Source organism: Fulvia fulva, chromosome 9, assembly GCF_020509005.1.
Source record: "Fulvia fulva chromosome 9, complete sequence".
In the NCBI taxonomy this organism is placed as follows: domain Eukaryota; kingdom Fungi; phylum Ascomycota; class Dothideomycetes; order Mycosphaerellales; family Mycosphaerellaceae; genus Fulvia; species Fulvia fulva.
Genome location: NC_063020.1, coordinates 3,393,815 through 3,411,075, shown reverse-complemented (window position 1 = coordinate 3,411,075; position 17,261 = coordinate 3,393,815). Strand labels below are relative to the sequence as shown.

General features: G+C 53.6%; 8 protein-coding genes across 8 annotated transcripts; 3 read left to right on the top strand and 5 right to left on the bottom strand.

The window, feature by feature from the left end:
• Positions 1-633: 633 nt before the first annotated feature.
• Positions 634-2,161, bottom strand: CLAFUR5_09619 (S-adenosylmethionine synthase; the record flags this gene model as incomplete). Its single annotated transcript, XM_047908767.1, has 3 exons — positions 634-1,092; positions 1,196-1,883; positions 2,124-2,161. 3 exons carry the CDS (start codon positions 2,159-2,161, stop codon positions 634-636), a joined length of 1,185 nt encoding a protein of 394 aa, XP_047766069.1.
• Positions 2,162-3,338: 1,177 nt separating this feature from the next.
• On the top strand, positions 3,339-5,006 carry CLAFUR5_09618 (Putative serine hydroxymethyltransferase, mitochondrial; the record flags this gene model as incomplete). Its single annotated transcript, XM_047908766.1, has 3 exons — positions 3,339-3,618; positions 3,669-3,806; positions 3,862-5,006. 3 exons carry the CDS (start codon positions 3,339-3,341, stop codon positions 5,004-5,006), a joined length of 1,563 nt encoding a protein of 520 aa, XP_047766205.1.
• Positions 5,007-5,453: 447 nt separating this feature from the next.
• On the bottom strand, positions 5,454-7,550 carry CLAFUR5_09617 (Copper amine oxidase 1; the record flags this gene model as incomplete). The annotated part of the gene is made up of 1 exon (XM_047908765.1): positions 5,454-7,550. The coding sequence occupies one exon, from the start codon at positions 7,548-7,550 to the stop codon at positions 5,454-5,456; it is 2,097 nt and encodes a 698-aa protein (XP_047766186.1).
• An 843-nt stretch (positions 7,551-8,393) lies between these two features.
• On the top strand, positions 8,394-10,258 carry CLAFUR5_09616 (Choline transport protein; the record flags this gene model as incomplete). The annotated part of the gene is made up of 4 exons (XM_047908764.1): positions 8,394-8,454; positions 8,571-8,853; positions 8,905-10,004; positions 10,062-10,258. The coding sequence occupies 4 exons, from the start codon at positions 8,394-8,396 to the stop codon at positions 10,256-10,258; spliced, it is 1,641 nt and encodes a 546-aa protein (XP_047766185.1).
• Positions 10,259-11,045: 787 nt separating this feature from the next.
• Positions 11,046-12,814, bottom strand: CLAFUR5_09615 (FAD-binding monooxygenase acrE; the record flags this gene model as incomplete). The annotated part of the gene is made up of 2 exons (XM_047908763.1): positions 11,046-12,520; positions 12,577-12,814. 2 exons carry the CDS (start codon positions 12,812-12,814, stop codon positions 11,046-11,048), a joined length of 1,713 nt encoding a protein of 570 aa, XP_047766075.1.
• A 1,901-nt stretch (positions 12,815-14,715) lies between these two features.
• On the bottom strand, positions 14,716-15,195 carry CLAFUR5_09614 (uncharacterized protein; the record flags this gene model as incomplete). The annotated part of the gene is made up of 1 exon (XM_047908762.1): positions 14,716-15,195. One exon carries the CDS (start codon positions 15,193-15,195, stop codon positions 14,716-14,718), a length of 480 nt encoding a protein of 159 aa, XP_047766074.1.
• Positions 15,196-15,575: 380 nt separating this feature from the next.
• Positions 15,576-16,273, top strand: CLAFUR5_09613 (uncharacterized protein; the record flags this gene model as incomplete). Its single annotated transcript, XM_047908761.1, has 2 exons — positions 15,576-15,676; positions 15,724-16,273. The coding sequence occupies 2 exons, from the start codon at positions 15,576-15,578 to the stop codon at positions 16,271-16,273; spliced, it is 651 nt and encodes a 216-aa protein (XP_047766073.1).
• A 7-nt stretch (positions 16,274-16,280) lies between these two features.
• Positions 16,281-16,987, bottom strand: CLAFUR5_09612 (uncharacterized protein; the record flags this gene model as incomplete). Its single annotated transcript, XM_047908760.1, has 2 exons — positions 16,281-16,699; positions 16,801-16,987. 2 exons carry the CDS (start codon positions 16,985-16,987, stop codon positions 16,281-16,283), a joined length of 606 nt encoding a protein of 201 aa, XP_047766072.1.
• Between the last annotated feature and the right edge of the window lie 274 nt (positions 16,988-17,261).

Sequence of the window (17,261 nt, the reverse complement as noted above, 5' to 3'; positions counted from 1 at the left end):
GGATCGGAGTTTCTTGGGATGGGTTAGGGAGTCGGGGGAGTGAATTGGGTCATGAAGTGGGCTAAGACTTGGGCTGGTTTTGGTTCGGGCTTGTGCGGTTGTAACGATACTTGTTTCCTGTTAATGGATTAGCGGCGAGCGTTGCATTGTGATGCATTTGCATTTGCATTTTCGGCCTGTAGATATAGTCCGTCACGAGCGAACGAGTATGTATTATGACAAAAGAAAGCTGCACTGATGCTTAGCGGTATTGTCTTTCAAATATCAGATCCATTCATTTCTATCGAGCGCGATTGTTCGCCGCTGCGCTCCTGAGATGGATGGTTGAGCACATCTCCTGAACGCCACGCTAACTGTCAGATTCCACCAATTGTTTGCCAATGCCATGGTTGTAATAGGCACTCGACCTGCTCGAGGTCTATGTTGAATAACGCTTCAATAATCATGCCGCGAGCAGGGCTTTATCTGGGTATCATTTGCGCTCTCCGTAAAACTTTTGTCGATTCTAGTACACCCTCCCATTCCGTATATAACGCCGTGCTGCGAGCCGAGGGTGGAACCTCGACTCGGCTATGCTTACTCCGCCGATGACCAGGCGGAGCAGTTAGGGTTGAAGCAGCCCACACTTCTGATCTAAAAGTTGAGCTTGCGTGGCTTCTCCCAAGCGAAGTTCTGGTTGGTGAAGTGGCCGTTCATGGCGGTCTGGCGGTAGATTGGGGTGGCGAGGTCGAGCTCCTTGACGATGACACCTGGTCGGAGGTCGAAGTTCTTGCGGATGATCTCTACGAGCTCATCAGAGGACTTGCTGGAGGTACCGTACGACTCGACGAAGAGGGAAAGTGGCTCGGCAACACCAATGGCGTACGAGAGCTGGACGAGGGCGCGGCGTGCGAGACCGGAGTGGACGAGAGACTTGGCGACCCATCGAGCGAGGTATGCAGCCGATCGGTCGACCTTGCTGTAGTCCTTTCCGGAGAAAGCACCACCACCGTGAGCTCCCCAGCCACCGTAAGTGTCGACGATGATCTTACGGCCGGTCAGACCGGCGTCACCCTGTGGGCCACCGATGATGAAAAGACCGGATGGTTGGATCTGTAGCATGTGTTAGCGTTTGCCGTGGCAATGCCCGCTTCGGAGCCTTTCGGTGATCATATGAAAGGCGGGTCCGCGGCCCCGAAATTTTGGAAATACTCACGTGGTAGACGGTCTGGTCGTTGAGCAGCTCGGCTGGGATGACCTTCTTGATGATCTTCTCCTTGATCTCCTTTCGGAGGACCTCGGTGGTGATGTCTGCGCTGTGCTGGGCAGAGACGACGACGGTGTCAACACGCTTTGGTACAACGGCACCGTTGTCGTGCTCGTACTCGATGGTGACCTGGGTCTTGGTGTCAGGTCGGAGCCATGGGAGGCTGCCGTCCTTTGCTGCGTCGTCCATTGCCTTGTTGAGCTTGTGTGCGAGCAAAAGGGTCAATGGCAACATCTCTGGGGTCTCGTCGGTGGCATAACCGAACATGATACCCTGGTCACCGGCACCCAGCTCTTCCAGACGCTTCTCGTAGTGAAGACCCTGAGCGATATCTGGGCTCTGCTCCTCAATGGCAACGAGCACGTTGCAAGTCTTGTAGTCGAAACCCTTGTCCGAGTGGTCGTAGCCAATGTCCTTGATTGCCTCACGGATGACCTTCTGGTAGTCTAGTCTGGTCTTGGTGGTGATCTCACCGAAGACCATGATCATACCGGTCTTGGTGGCAGTCTCGCAGGCAACCTTGGAGGCCTTGTCCTCTGCTAAGCAAGCATCGAGGACGGCGTCGGAGACCTGGTCAGCGATCTTGTCTGGGTGACCCCGGCCGACGGACTCGGATGTGAAGAGGAAGCGGCCCTTTCTGCGTTGAATCAGCATACGTCACATGTGGAAGTAGTGAGGTGGTAGAGGGGCTGTGGCATTGTAAGGCACATCTGAAGTGCCATCGTGCCCCCAGCAGCCAGTTGGAGCTCTCAGAAGAACCTGCTCGGCCACTGAAAGTCTGCACGGACAGCCAGCAGGTGGTGCAGATTTCTTCGAGCTGTTTCCAAGCTGGTACCTGACGTGATGGTTGAGAAGTTTGTTGGAGGGATTGACTTACGGGCCAGCGTGTGGGCCGTCGCCATTTGTCTGTGCCATGGTGAATGATGGTCCTGGGGATATGCTGGACAGTGTATGCAAGTGTATGAGTGCTCAAGAGGAGGGAGGAGGAGGAGCGTTGTGGTGAGGAGGATGGATGGTGAGAGAGGGAACAAATTAAACTTGTCCCGCCATTGAAACTGCCGATTGAACGTGGGGCTGTGGAAGCTAAAGAGGTTGCTGATGGTTTGGCGAGGTTTGAATCAAGTCGTGGCCACATCCGGATTTTCGTTGCTAAAAGAACAATACCCACGGCCTGCCCGGCGGTGGCTGCAGCGCACAAGCACAAACACCTCCGCCGTGCACGCCAGGGCGAGCTGTAACTTCACCTTTCAGCCTCGACGCCGTGTAATGTGATACGACGAAAGTGCCCATTCGGCCGCCGAATGCTTCTGGCCACGACTTGTGCAGTGGAGAACTCTCCCCAGCCGAGATCGCTAGCATTGCCAGGATGACGCGATCCAGCACCATTGGCCATCTGCTAACCCGCCCTTCAACCGACCCTCACGTGTCTGTTTGTGCGCGACAATACGGTTGCACGGGTTGCAATGGTGGTGGCGCCGCTGCTGCTGGCAACAGATCGCGGTGAACGTCTCGGCGAAGGCCATGGGTGCTGCTGACGCTCGGAGCATCTGGAGGAACAAAGACGTGGCAGCAGGATGAAGCGAGGCCGATATGAAACGTATCAAGCTGGACGTTGGATCAAAGAGAAGAAGATGTAGCAGATGTCGTTGGAGGAACATGAACCATAACAGACAGGACCTCCTCCTCCTCAGACTGTACCCACATGCAGACGAGCAGCACATGTAGGAAGGATTGTTGAGCCTCATACGGGTGTCACTTCCACCGTCCGCAATAGCCGCCCCATTGCAGTTGATATACTCGGGAACATCGCCCGAGTCGGTGTTGCTCACATTCGGCTTCGGCTTGTAACTCTTGCTTCACTTCACCTCATCACGATCTGAATCCTGCTCTGCGTGAGCGTGGATTCGACATTGGAGGAACGACGCAGCGCCATTGAACTGCTGCGAACCATTTGCCCATCTCCCCGCGCTAGACCCAAACAGCACGTGGTTTCACTGGCTTGAGAGGTCTGGCGATTCTGTGGCCAACGATTCATATCGCCGTGTTCCGAGCATTGACTCTACCCTCCGCGAACCTGAGGACAATCACCACCATGTCGACCTTCTGGACGACAGCCAGAGCCTCGAGCTCCTTTGTGTGCCGAGCGTGCAGACGCCCATCCACCGCACAATCCTTCCAAGCACAGTCATGGCGAGCAATGTCTTCAGAGGGCCAGCAAAAGCTGCTGTCCTCCAACCTAGAGCAAGCAGACCCTTCGATATTCGACATAATACGGAAGGAAAAGAGGCGGCAGAAGCACTTTATCAACCTGATCCCTTCTGAGAACTTTACAAGTCAAGCGGTGCTGGATGCGTTAGGCAGTATTATGCAAAGTAGGACATGCTTTGATAAGAGCTTTGGGCACTTCTAATGCTGTGAACAGACAAGTACTCCGAGGGATACCCGGGAGCACGATACTACGGCGGTAACGAGTTCATCGACGAGGCAGAACGATTGTGCCAGCAGCGGGCATTGGAGACCTTTGGATTGAAAGAGTCAGAATGGGGCGTCAACGTACAGCGTATGTCCTTATACATGGACAATGGTATATCTTGGCCACTGACAGCACTCTGCAGCACTCTCTGGCTCGCCCGCAAACCTCTACGCGTACTCAGCACTTCTAAACACACACGATCGCATCATGGGCCTCGATCTACCGCACGGCGGCCACCTTTCCCACGGCTACCAGATCCCCGGCAAGAAGATCTCCGCCATCTCCAAATACTTCGAAACCCTACCCTACCGCCTCGACGAGTCAACTGGCCTTATCGACTACGAGAAACTTGAAGAGCTAGCAATCCTTTACAGACCGAAGATTATCATTGCAGGCACTAGCGCATACAGTCGTCTAATCGATTACGACAGATTCAGAAAGGTTGCGGACAAGGTCGGCTCGTACCTACTAAGTGATATGGCCCACATCTCAGGCTTGGTAGCAGGTGGGGTCATCCCATCGCCATTCGAATACTCAGATGTGGTCACAACAACAACACACAAGAGCTTGAGAGGCCCACGTGGAGCCATGATCTTCTTCAGGAAGGGTGTGCGAAGTGTCAACAAGAAGGGCGAGCAGGTCATGTATGACCTCGAGCAGCCGATCAATGCTTCGGTGTTCCCTGGACATCAAGGAGGACCACACAACCACACCATCACCGCATTGGCAGTCGCGCTGCACCAAGCGCAACAGCCAGAGTTCAAGGAGTATCAGAAGCAAGTTCTGGAGAACGCCAAGGCACTGGCAGCAAGGCTAGGCGGCGAGAAAGGCAAAGGCGGCCTGGGCTACAACATCGTGAGTGGTGGCACTGACAACCATCTGGTCCTGGTCGACCTAAAAGACAAAGACATCGACGGTGCCCGCGTCGAGCGGATCCTAGAACTTGTCGGCGTCGCAGCAAACAAGAACACCGTCCCCGGCGACAAATCCGCCATGAAGCCAGGAGGCATCCGCATGGGCACACCAGCCATGACAACTCGCGGCTTCAACCCCGACGACTGGAAGCGCGTGGCAGACATCGTGCACAGAGCCGTCGGCATCACCAAGACCCTCAATGGCAAGGCCAAGGAGGCAGCCGAGAAGAGCGGACGCAAGAACCCTGCCAGCGTGAATGCTTTCAAGGACTACGTGAAAGAGGGCGAGGAGATTGTTGAGATTGTTGAGTTGAGGAGGGAGGTTGAGGATTGGGTTGGTACGTTCTCGTTGCCGTGGGAGAAGAGCGCGTAGGGAAGAAGGTAGGGAATGCATGGGATGGCGTTCATTGGAGGCATGATGGGATTGAGCGGTTTAGGGAAGTAATGATCTCTTCAACATTTGCCTAGCGAAGGCTCAAACTGACAAGAAGATGGTAGGGAATGCATGGGATGGCGTTCATTGGAGGCATGATGGGATTGAGCGGTTTAGGGAAGTAATGATCTCTTCAACATTTGCCTAGCGAAGGCTCAAACTGACAAGAAGATGGCCCTTTCGTGGGTGGTCTTTCACTGCTACATTCTTGCCTCGTGGATTTAGCGGGTACGCTTGTGCACGATGGTGTAGAGGTGCATGTTTGCATTCACTTCACGCCAACCGCCACTTTAAACGCGACCAAACACCCTCGACTTCAGATCAAACAGCCAACGTCACCACAAAGGATGGGCAGCTACATCAGATCGAACCCTCTCCATAACACGTCTACCTAACAATATTCGTAACCCCATTCACCTCCTCCTGCGCATGTCCATTCGCGCCATTATAGCATCCATTCCCATTCTGCTGCTGTGCATCGGTCCCTCCATTCCCCACCACAAGCTTACTCTCCGCATTCCTCCCACTCGGCACATCAATCGACGGATTCGCCTCGAAGAAATCCGCCGGCCGTAGATTTATCTGATGCATCTCCACCGGCATCACCGGCCAATCCTCTACTCTCGGATTATGCGTCAGGCCAAACACCGACCACACCACAACATCCTCATTCTCAACATTCTCATTCCTGGCGACGGCGTCCGCCACGCCGCCGAGCTCTTTACGACTCTGGAGCGTGTAGCGGCCTGCGGCGTAGAGCTCGTCGTCTTTGTATTTCGTTACCCAGAGGTGGTGGGTTGCGAAGGTGGCGCGCTGGGCTTGGACGGAGTCGGGGGATGCGAGCAGGAGTTGTGTTGGTGGGGGAACGAGTTTGAAGCCGACTGGTTTGCCGCTGATGGGGTTTTTCTTGTTCTCGTTGATGATTTTGAAGACGCGGTTGTTCTTGGGCTCAGCGTCTGCCCAGCTCGATTTCGTGATTGGGGTGCGTTTCACTTCGTAGTAGTTGCCGCGCGGGTTCGTGTCTGGGTTCATGGGCACGGGGAGAGACTCCTCTTGCACTACAGTATTGGCGTGACCATCGATGGCAGGGTCAATCCGGACGGCGAAAATATGCTGATGGTTCTGGGCGAGGACCCCCGGGGAGACGACGTTGCCGTAGTCGCTTTGCTTGCCTGGGTCGATGTTGACACAGCTTACGATGCCGGTCGCGCGGGTTTCAATGTCGATGCCGCCGGATTGGTTGAATTTGTAGGCGAAGATGTACTCGTAGTTGGCGAGGGTGATGATGAATTGGACCACGAGCTCGCGGTTTCTAGTTACTACGGCGCGGCCGGTGCGCCAGTTTGTGTGTTTCCAGCCGATCCCGTTGTCTTGTTCGTGCAGGCAGATGACGTTGGGGGCTGCTTTCACTTCGCTGTCGCCGGAGATAAGGACGCCGTCGAAGTATTTGATTACGCCGAGACAGTCGCAGCCGAGGGAGAGGTTGTTGGAGCAGTTGCCGGCGCCACCGTCTCCGAAGTCGAAGGCCTGCTTTCTTTGAAAAGGGGCGCGAGCGTCGGCGTATGGTACTGTCATTTCGGATACGGCTAGTCTGTAGAACATGCTCCTGCCGTCGTACCATACGTCGTGGATGACAGCTCCCTCGCGAGGGTTGAAGGTAACTCTGAACCTCCACTTCTGCCATTCGATCAGGGAATCGTCCTGGACTGTGAAAGATGGGCCGTCGGGCTGCACGACATTGAGTGCCTTCAGGTCCTTGCGAACACCGTCCGGCAAAAGCTCTGGAACATACTCGGCCGGCCTACAGTGATCGAGTACCCCCTTGGCATGAGTCTGGCCGGTCATACTATCACCCTTGCCTCCAGTCGCAAGTCTATCTATCCGGATAATCTCCTTGGTCTGAGCATTCATGACGGGAATGAGTGGCAGCGGGAACGCATAGAAGTTCGAGTCGGCGTTGTTGTTCCTCTTATCCACGGCGAAGATCAGACCTTGGAAGTAGCGATCGTTCTGTTCATCGAGATCGGGGCCACCGTATGGCCATGGCTCTACGAGGACTTCGAAGCCTTCTGGGATGTCGAATTCGGCGATGGCATCTTGGATTTCCTTGGAGGCCTGGACAGCATCGACTAGATGGTCGAACTCGGCGAGCTTGAGTGGAGCGTGTTGATCCTTGCCAATCACTTCATGCTTCACGCGAGCCTTCTTATTAAGGTCGATGACTGCTTCATGAAAGTAAGGGACCTTGTCTGAGCCAACGACATCGTACTGGCACAATCCTTGTCGTGATGGTCGTGGGGAGGACTGAGTCAGACTGTTGGAGTGTTCGAGCGCAAGGAATTTCTGAAGCTCTGCCTTTGCTGGTTCCTGGAGGAAGATCTCTCGAATGATGAGCACCTCATCTTTGTCGTGCTCAGAGATGAGAATGGCCTTCGCTTGCTTGGTCTCTTGGACAGAGAGCTGTTGAAGAGGATGAGGTGCCATTGTAGTAGGCTGTGAGCAAGTATGAGAGGAAATGAGGTCGGGGCGATGCAGGCTTATGCCACGCGCTGCCTTCTTATGGAAGAGGGGCATGCAACAGCTCAATGCCCGAGGTCGGGTTCAATGCGGTAGGATGATGTAGGTCAAGGAAACGCTGTAAGCACTCAGCTGTAGATATACTTCCCGAAGTGTGAGATGGGTCTGGGTCGAGCCATAGAAAGTGGATGCATAGTCCAAGGATGCAACCATACGAAGTCGATATTGTCGAACTCCGTAGGAAGGAGGACGTGGAGGCGCGTTGTTCCCGTTGGACGGCAGCGTTCCGTCCGCATGGACCTTCTCCTCGCGATCTAGCTTCACTTGGATTTAGCTGACACGTGACAGCGAAACTCAGCCGATTCTGTTTCGAAAACAGCCATGCTCGCTGCAACAGCGACACGACGTGTGTTTTACCCTCGTATGGGGATCGCTGCCGAAAGTCAACATTCAATTCCGCAGTCGTGTTCTGGACATGCTCACATCGCAAGCTAAAAATCGCGCGTCACCCACTTGGATTGTCTGATCACTCGAACCGCATATATGTTCGTCTGGTCCTCAGTACTGTTTAAGACTTACATTTCATCCTACCATCTAATGTCCAGCACACACTGTCCGAACAACGAGAAGAGAACAGCCGGCTGTTTCCGGCGAAAGTGGTCGCAAATACGATGTCATGTCGGTGGATCTTTCAGCATTGGGCAAGATGATAAGAGGACGACAAGTCGACCCTCCTTATCGCAACATCTTGCTATCTTCAAGATAGCTGAACATGCCTTGATACGTTCTTGATGACGCGGATTAGGTTCCATGGTGGCAGCTTTCCGCCTTGCAGATCGGTGGCTGGAGATAGCAGCCAGCAACAACTACCGTATGTAGGGTACTCCGCACGCCGCTAGGCAACTGGTCAAAGTTCACCATTGTTACACGATTACTGCTACTGCTGTGACATCGTGCTAGGTCTTATTCGCAGACTGACTTACCTAGGACCTCGCCCTGACAGCGCAGGCATCAACAGCAATATGGACGCCAAAGTGTCGTTGGACAAAGGCGGACTGCCTGCGAAAGACACGGACACACCGTTGCAACCGATCACGTCCATCACATCGACACTCAAGGCTGGAGAGATTACCGAAGAGCTTCGCGAAGGTTTCAGTGTGTGGTCGCTGGGAGCACTGCTCGTGTGCTTGATGGCCACGTGGGAGGCTCTTGCAACGGTCGTGGCTTCAGCGTTGACGAATGGCGGTCCTCCATGCCTGTTCTACAATTAGTAGGTCAACCATCACGAGGTCTATGCAACCGGAGCTGATGATTCATGTAGCATCATTTCGTTCCTAGGCACGATGGCTGTCGCCGCTTCCATGGCTGAGATCGCGAGCATGTATCCTTCCGCCGGCGGTCAATATCACTGGGTAGCAGCCTTTGCACCCACCAAGATCCGACCATTCTCTTCGTGGATTACAGGCTGGATCAACATCGGAGGACAGCTCTGTCTCACTGCATCCGCAGCGCTGTCGGCGGGTCTGCTATTCCAGGGACTTCTCACACTGAACAATCCAGACTATGCCGCTCAGCGCTGGCACGGGGTCATGTTCTACTGGCTTGTCCTTGCGTACTCCCTGGTTGTCAACGTCTACGGATCGCGTATCTTGGCACAAAGCAACATTGCTGCAGGGGTTCTGCACGTTTTCGGCTTCATCATCGTGGTGGTGATCCTGGGCGCCATGACGAAGACCAAGAACACAGCCGAATATGTCTTCACAGACTTCTCCAACACAAGTGGCTGGAGTTCCAACGGGGTATCGTGGCTGGTTGGCCTCTTGTCAACCGTGTATCCATTCCTCGGATATGATGCCGCCGCACACATGTCTGAAGAACTGCCTCGACCCTCCAAGTATGTGCCGATCGCCATGCTCGGCTCCATTATTGTCAACGGCTTGATCGGTCTGGTCTTCTGTATCGTCTTCCTCTTCTGCCTCGGCGACCTCGACGAGCTGCTGAAGACGACGACCGGCTTTCCCTTCGTGCAGCTATACTACAACGTCACACAGAACCACGTTGCGGCAACGTTCATGACGCTCTTCCATGCCTTTATTGCACTGGCAGCGAACTCTGCCGGCCTGACTTCGACGAGCCGGACTGCTTGGGCTTTCGCACGAGATCGTGCAGTGCCGTACAGCGCGTACTATGCTCACCTCAATCCCTCCAATCAGCTTCCAGTGCGGATGTGCATTCTCCTGACAGTGCTGCAATTCCTACTTGGCTTGATCTACCTTGGCAACACGACGGCGTTCAATGCAATCATCTCAATGTCTATCTTGGGGATGTACGCATCTTACGTCCTACCAATCTCCTTCATGCTATTATATGGACGCAGGTCCGCCGTTCACCGGCCAGGCTGGTTCTCTATGGGTCGCTGGGGTACGTTATTCACATCAAATCGGAGTTGCTACGGAAATCATTGCTGACAGTTTCCAGGTCCCACCATCAACATTATCGCACTTCTCTGGGGCGCAGTCGCCATTACCTTCAGCATGTTCCCAAGCTATCAGCCAGTCACTGCACAGAATATGAACTACGCTTCGCTTGTGCTTGGAGGTTGGTTCATCATTGGTGCCGTGTATTACCTTCTCCATCAGAGGAAGAGTTACGAAGGTCCTGTAGTGTTGCTGTAGTGTCACTCGGGACAATGTAGAATAGAGACGACTTAGTTTACAATGGATCGAACGGCCGACGACATCTTCCAATATCATAAAGCGCTTACAACAATGTCGAGATACTCGTGATCAGCAGCCGATAATCATGCAGCCTGATGAAGCCCATTAGTGGCGACATGCAATGCCAATCAACGGCAACAATCGACGCAAAGTCCTAGAAAATGGCCAGCTTCGTGCACCTGCCTGCTGAAACTCAAGTCCCAATGGCTAGCTCCGTGCACCAGCCAGCCCAGCATCAATTCCACATCAACGCTTCAGAAAACACACACAGAACCAACCCAGAAACACAAGACAGGATGCACAGCATCCTCTTCACCACACGAGCGATAGCCATCCTCCTCATCGGTATCGACGCACAATGCGGTACTGACGGACCTCCCGGCAAGACAGCAACATGGCACGCCAACAGGACACAGTTGCCACCTTCGATGGCGGCAACCCTGTCGAGATCTGCGGATGCATTGATACACTGGTCTCCATTGACAACTGCAAGCTGGAATATGCATTTCCCGATAGCAAATCTGCATGGAGTACAATGGTATACTGCACGAATGTGGATGCAGCGCTGGGAGAATCAATATGTTATGGGACTATGGGCTCGGGGTGGATCTTGACTGCTGAAATCCTATCTGAAGGGAAGCGGTTGAGGCGAAGGGAGTGGAACAATGCACTGATCAAGACTTTGGCGGTATCATAACATCATCACGTCTACTACAACCAACTACGCTACACTGTACAAAGAGGCCTATGCCTTGGTAACCTCAAACCCTTGCCAGCCTGGAAGCTTGCTCCTGATCTCAGGGCCATAAGCATTCACACCACCAGCATAACAAGTCATCTCAAAGGCCTTGCCGGGGATACTGCCACCCATATACGTCGACTTTGTCGTGGGGAAGAGAGATGGTGCCGCAAGGTCGTTGATACGCTGCTTCCACTCCTTCTCGGCCTCCTTTGTTGGGTCAATGTACTTGATGCCCTGCTTCTTGATCTGCTTGATGGCGGTTGCGATCCATCGGGCCTGGATCTCGACAGAGGATGGGCCGTTGGAGAGGAGGGTTGGGCCGTGGGGGCCGTACATGTGGAAGAGATTTGGGTAGCCGGAGATTGTGGTTCCGAGGTAGGTATTTGCGGAAGCCTTCCACTCGTCCTTGAGGTATGTGCCGTTGATGGACTTGAGGCCCATATTGGTCATGCCACCAGTGACAACGTCGAAGCCGGTAGCAAGGGCAATAATGTCGAACTCACGCTCCTCGCCGTTTGCGACGATACCCTTCTCGGTAAACCTCTCGATCGGGGTGCCGTTCTCCTCGTTGATGTTGACGAGCGCAACATTGTCACGGTCGAGGACCTCATAGAAGTTCTGCTCGAGACATGGTCGCTTCACGCCGAATGGGTGTGGCTTCTGCTCTGGGAATAGAATCTTGTTCTTGACAGGATCCTTGACGCGCTTGGACTGTTGCGATCTCCAGAAGTTGTATGCCTCGTCGTTCGCCTTGTCGCTGAAGAGATAGTCCTTGTAGCCTGCAAGCCATAGAGCGAAACCCTGCTGTGCCCAAAGCTTCTCGAAGAACTCCTTGCGTTCTTCTGGCGTGTCATCAAAGGTTTCACGCTCGCATAGATCGTAGTGGAAACCGGCGAAGCATCGCTCACGCATCTCGTGGATCGTTGGGTATAGTGGCTTCAGGTTATCTTGCTCTTGCTTCGAGAGGTCACGCTTGCCCATGGGCAGTGCGAGGTTTGGTGTTCGCTGATAGACCGTGAGTTGCTCGGCAACTGGTCCCATCTCCTGAATGCACTGTACTCCCGAGGCACCAGTACCGATGACAGCCACCTTCTTGTTCTTGAAGTCAACGCCGTCGATTGGCCAGAAGGACGAGTGGTGAATCTCTCCCTTGAAAGTGTCGAGACCTGGCACGTCTGGGATGTAACGCTTTGCAGCGAAACCAGCGGCAACCACCAAGAATCGGCACTTGGCGTTTCGGCCATCTGCGGTTTGGACGTGCCACTTGCCCTCCTCTTTATCGAACTCTGCCGCTGTTACAACTGTCTCGAAGGACGAGTCTTTGCTCAGGTTGAGCTTCTTGTCGACATGATCGAAGTAAGCCTGCAACTCGTGCCAATCTGGGTAGTTGGTCGTCCAGTACCAGTCCTCATAGACCTCTGGAATTGCCAGCTCGTAAATGGGTACGGGTGAGTCCACGCGGGCTCCCGGATAGATGTCTGCATTCCCACGTCAGCACTCTGTATCGAAGTCAGATTCGCAGCAGATAACTCACTCCATCGCCATGTACCGCCGAATCCGACACCAGCTTCGTAGAGCACAGCGTTGAAGCCATTCTTCCTTGCCTCGTGCAAGCTCATGGCGCCGCTGAAACCACCACCGACAATGAGGACATCGATGTCCAAGTTGTCGGCGTATGGCCCATCGGTCCGCGTTCTCCGGCCATATTGGCGCAGATCTGTCTTCAGAATGCGCTCTGGCTTCGCATCAATACCTGGCTCGACGCTACCCATCTTGACTGCTGTATGAAAATTGTGTGTTGATATGCGTTGTTCCTGCAGGGGAATGTAGAGCAAAGAAGCTTCATTCGAAACGAGGAATTCCCTCGCCTTAAGAGCCTCACCTTTCGCCACTGCGGACGGCAAACGCGCTCCACTGGCGCGCTCCATTCACCCGCAGCATCCCATAGCACGATCCAGCATGTGTCGCATTGCGGTACACCTGCCTTGAATGCGGGTCCCTGCCATAGTGCGGGGGTTTGGCATAGTTTTTACAACCCCTGTATTTACGCTAACCCCTTCCGGCTATCCATGTCCATCTCAGAAGGTGTTGCTACCTTCAATCTCACTATCAAGAATGGGCCAAGCTCACACCTGAGGACATACAACGTATATGCAAGAGTATGCGAGAACGCTGCGAGGCAGTGATAGCCAACAATGGAGGACACACCAGGTGGTGAGCTACGCCAAGCAGTGGATACATCCTTCCTAATGAGAAAAGGTGGAAGAACAGGGGTTGTAAAAACTATGCCCAGGACTGTATGGAGAGCGGGGTCCAACCAAAACATAATGGCCAGATCCACCTCGAACGCAAAGGTAAATCGTCGAGCCTCTGATAGCGGCCGCGTGTGTCTCGATCATTCGTTCGCTAACGTTCCAGTACTGCGGTTTATCTCCGAGATCTATCCCGTTTACAAGTCACAGGATACAGCTCGCGTTTGTAGCGTTCCTTTGAGGCGAAGAGCTCGAACGGCTGCGTTCGAAGTGGGAAGGCGGAGCGAGCCCTCTAGTACGCGCATCTGCTCGTGAACCCTTGGAACATACGCACCCAGGGCACCGTGATGAGCTGTCGGTTTGGGTTGACTCTTGGCTTGGTGTCCGATCTGTGAGCCAGAGCAAACTCCTGCGTTCCAACAACTTCGGACTTGTGACGATATCGTAGGTACGTGCAAACTACGCCTCGCATCTCATATCATTCGGAAGCGCTGATTCGTAGCGACGCATGATACGTCTTCCATGTCTTCCATGCGTAGATCGATCTCACACGATGCAGGAACCCGGCAAAGCTGAGTGGTGGCTCTCACAAATCTCTTGGTCTAGAGCTTCCCAGATCCGCGGTCAGTGGACAACTAAGCATAAAACACCACGTGTCAGCCTCTCGCAGTAATTCGGTATTTCTGTACATGGAAGTTGGAGGCTACGCTGCCCAATAGCCACCGGAAAGCGAGCGAATCTCAGGGAGGTGGCGGTAGCCTGGCCGCAACAGTCGCACTTGGTCAGCCTCGACGGGCATACTCTTCCCTTGTCTTGATTTGTTCAAATCAATGTCCGCACATTTGCGGCAGCCACAAGGACTGGGGCATGCTCAGTCAGTGAAGTCGACCTAGCTGTCGTGTCGGATGGCGAAGTGGGCGGCGCGGCTAGTGAAGCGTAAGGAGTCATTACGCCCGCTGTCTCTCATGACACCTCCTTTTGAATGGCATGCCTCTTCGACAAATGCTGGCGTGTACGTCTGCATGCCCACTATAGTGCGCTCCTGTTGGTGAACGCTCTCGAGATCCGTGACCAGAAATTGTTGGTTGTGCTAGAGACGGGTGTGATGTTGCAGCGCGTGGTACGGTCCCGGCGGGCCCAGGCAGTGCACGTGCAGGCGCTCGTAAGCAGACTCTGCTCGTCACATACCAATCTTAGATCCAGTAGCCAACCTGGTCATGCACATTACTCTGTACCGCTAGCTGCGCTGGCCCAAGTAGCATCTCAACCATGTCCCAAGACATCGGTCCCGGATGGGCCTTGAGAATCGTGATGAAATCAAAGACTGAACCAAGAGCACCTGCCCATTCAAACCTGCTGCTGGGCTGGAAAACCGGCATCTCATTCTCGAAGTGTAACCGCAGCCATTCCTTCAGGGTATCTCAGTCGGCACGGCCACTGAATTTTGCGTACGAGGCTTTTGAGTCGTTGAGGCCGACTCCATTGTAGCTTTGGACACTCCAGTGATCTGAGCTGTGCAAGGGCGCAATGGGCTTCAGATCGATGACGTTGTAGCTGAAAGCGTTGTTCTTGAAAAAGATAGGCATAGCTTCGTGTCGGATTTGTGCACAAACTCGTAGTAGACCAGGCAGTTCGTGTTGTGCTGGAGTGATGCTGACGTGAAATGGCCATGAACGAACTTCCAGAACATCCAGATAGATCATGTTGCGAATTTCTGCCGGTAAAGAAAGTAGTCTGGACTGAGGTTGAAGTGCGATAGTCGGCTCGCGAGAGTCACGATCGGTGGTCTGGGCTCCGGCATCTTGGTAGAGCGTCTTCGCACCTCTGCGTGCCCCTTTCAAAGTGCGCCAGAGCCTGAGGAGGCGTTCGCGTATGAACATTCGGATAGACGACATTGCCATGATCCTCCAGAATCCAGGCCTTGCTACCTTCCAGTGCCTCGTCTCAAAGTGGGATTCAGCAGTGTAGGTGATCGTTGTGAATATTGCAGAAAATGGCGTGGAGTTCCGCACGTGGTCGGTGCACAATGCATATTAGCAGCTACAAATCATTGGACCAGTATGGGACATGTGTTTCCATTAGGCTTCGCATGCAGGTCCGCCGATAGGTGCCTTGTTTGTTCATGTTCACACTGGTAAGGAGGCATGCCAGACTGTATCCAGCAGACCTCAAGCAAACGTCATTGTTGTCGCTTGCACTGGTGCATGTCTGAATCAATGTTGGTGACACGGCTTAAAAGATGTGTTGCTGTCGTCAAACTCCGACCACAACGCTGCCCAAGATGTCCAGATCGATACGCACCCAATCCTCTGTAGCCAGCTTCCGCACGGCTAAGAGCCAGCTAAGCTCTGAAAAGAACGATTCAGCCTCTCTGGTTGACTTGTAAGTGGCGCAAGTGAGGTCCTGGGCAAAGCGCTAACCCTGAGTAGGTACGCGCCAGTCACTCGAGACTTCGCGCTCCAACCCCTGGCGATACCTGCAAGGACATCCAGTCTCGCACTACGGTCTTCGCAAGTGACTTCGCCGCAAGATGAGCATGAAGATACGAAAACCTCCAGAGCCGAGCTCCAACCACTGATTGGATGCTTCGACCAAGTCCAGGATCAAAGGAATATGATCACAGTATATCTGACCTGGCCCGCATTTCCGAAAGGCCAAGCACGGACTGCTGCGACTGAGGCAGCAAGGTATGCTGTGGTACGCGAGCTCCAAATGTTACTCGAACTTGAGCATCCGATTGGGCATCTGCGCCTCGAGCTTGTCGATCCGAGACGGGCATACCATGAAGAGACTGTGAGGCTTTTGATACAGCTTGGCTTCACGGGCTTCGTATCGAGAGGTTCAGGAAGTGCTCGCGAGATGTGGAAGGCAGGAAGATGTCCACTGTTTCCAGATTCGATGAGGGTACATGCTCTGCGCATTGCGCCTCAGACCAAAGCAGGGAAGTCAGAAAGTTCTGCAGTAGCCAAGCCACAGTAACAACGGCTCAACCTCCAGAATCCGTCGAAGTCGTAGTGTGCGAAGTCGTTGACGAACCTATCGTACTAAAGGACGTCTTCGATCCGGTGGAATCTGCAGAACCCCTCCTGTGTTCGCGGCCTTTCGGGTAGATGCCCTGATCGCTAGACTGACCTCTCATGGAGGTGACATGAACACACATCCATTTATTTCCTTCCAGCCTCCACTGAAACTCGTTGAAGCCCGTGACCATGGTTTCTGGGGTCATGTGTATGTTCAAATGCATCCATACGCTGGCCGAGCATTTCTGTACGTCCACATCCGAGGTGATGTCCATGGCAATAATATGGTAGTCTGGAAACTCCTTTATCCTCGCTTTGAAGGCGGCGACCATCTCCGCGCCAGTGATTGACTGCCGATGAGCACTCACGAAAGCGACATGATGGTCTGCCAAACAGAAGGGTGTTAGCGATACACTTGGTAATTTTTCAGCGGATAGTGCCAGTCTTGTCTGCGACAGACGATGCCTTCTACCCTTCAGTACTTACCCGGTCCCAAGTGTTCCTTGAGCTCGGCGCCAAGAGCTGTCTGATATTCCCAGTCTCTGAGGTTAACGACCTCCAGACTGTATGCTGACAATCTCTCGAGGTCCGAAGCAATGTTCTTGATCAGCTCCGCATCTGGGTCCGCGACTTCTGGTTCGGTAAAGCTCTGTTTCAAGACGTTCAAAGACATAACGACATGCTGGACAGGTCAACGTAAGTCTAGCGAACTGATAACAAGCATCATAGCGAACACGTCGACTTCCTCAGGATCAACACCATCCGATGACAGCAACACGTAAGGTGCATAAAGATATGCTCGTTATTTGACATCCTCAGATCCTCAGGCACTACCGGCAATTTCGGATCTGCCGGGCCAGTCAGTGAACCTTAATCACGAAACAACATCTGTAGGAAAGCGCGACACGCGACGGGCTCATATCCATGCTGCAAGCACTCTCCTGCAC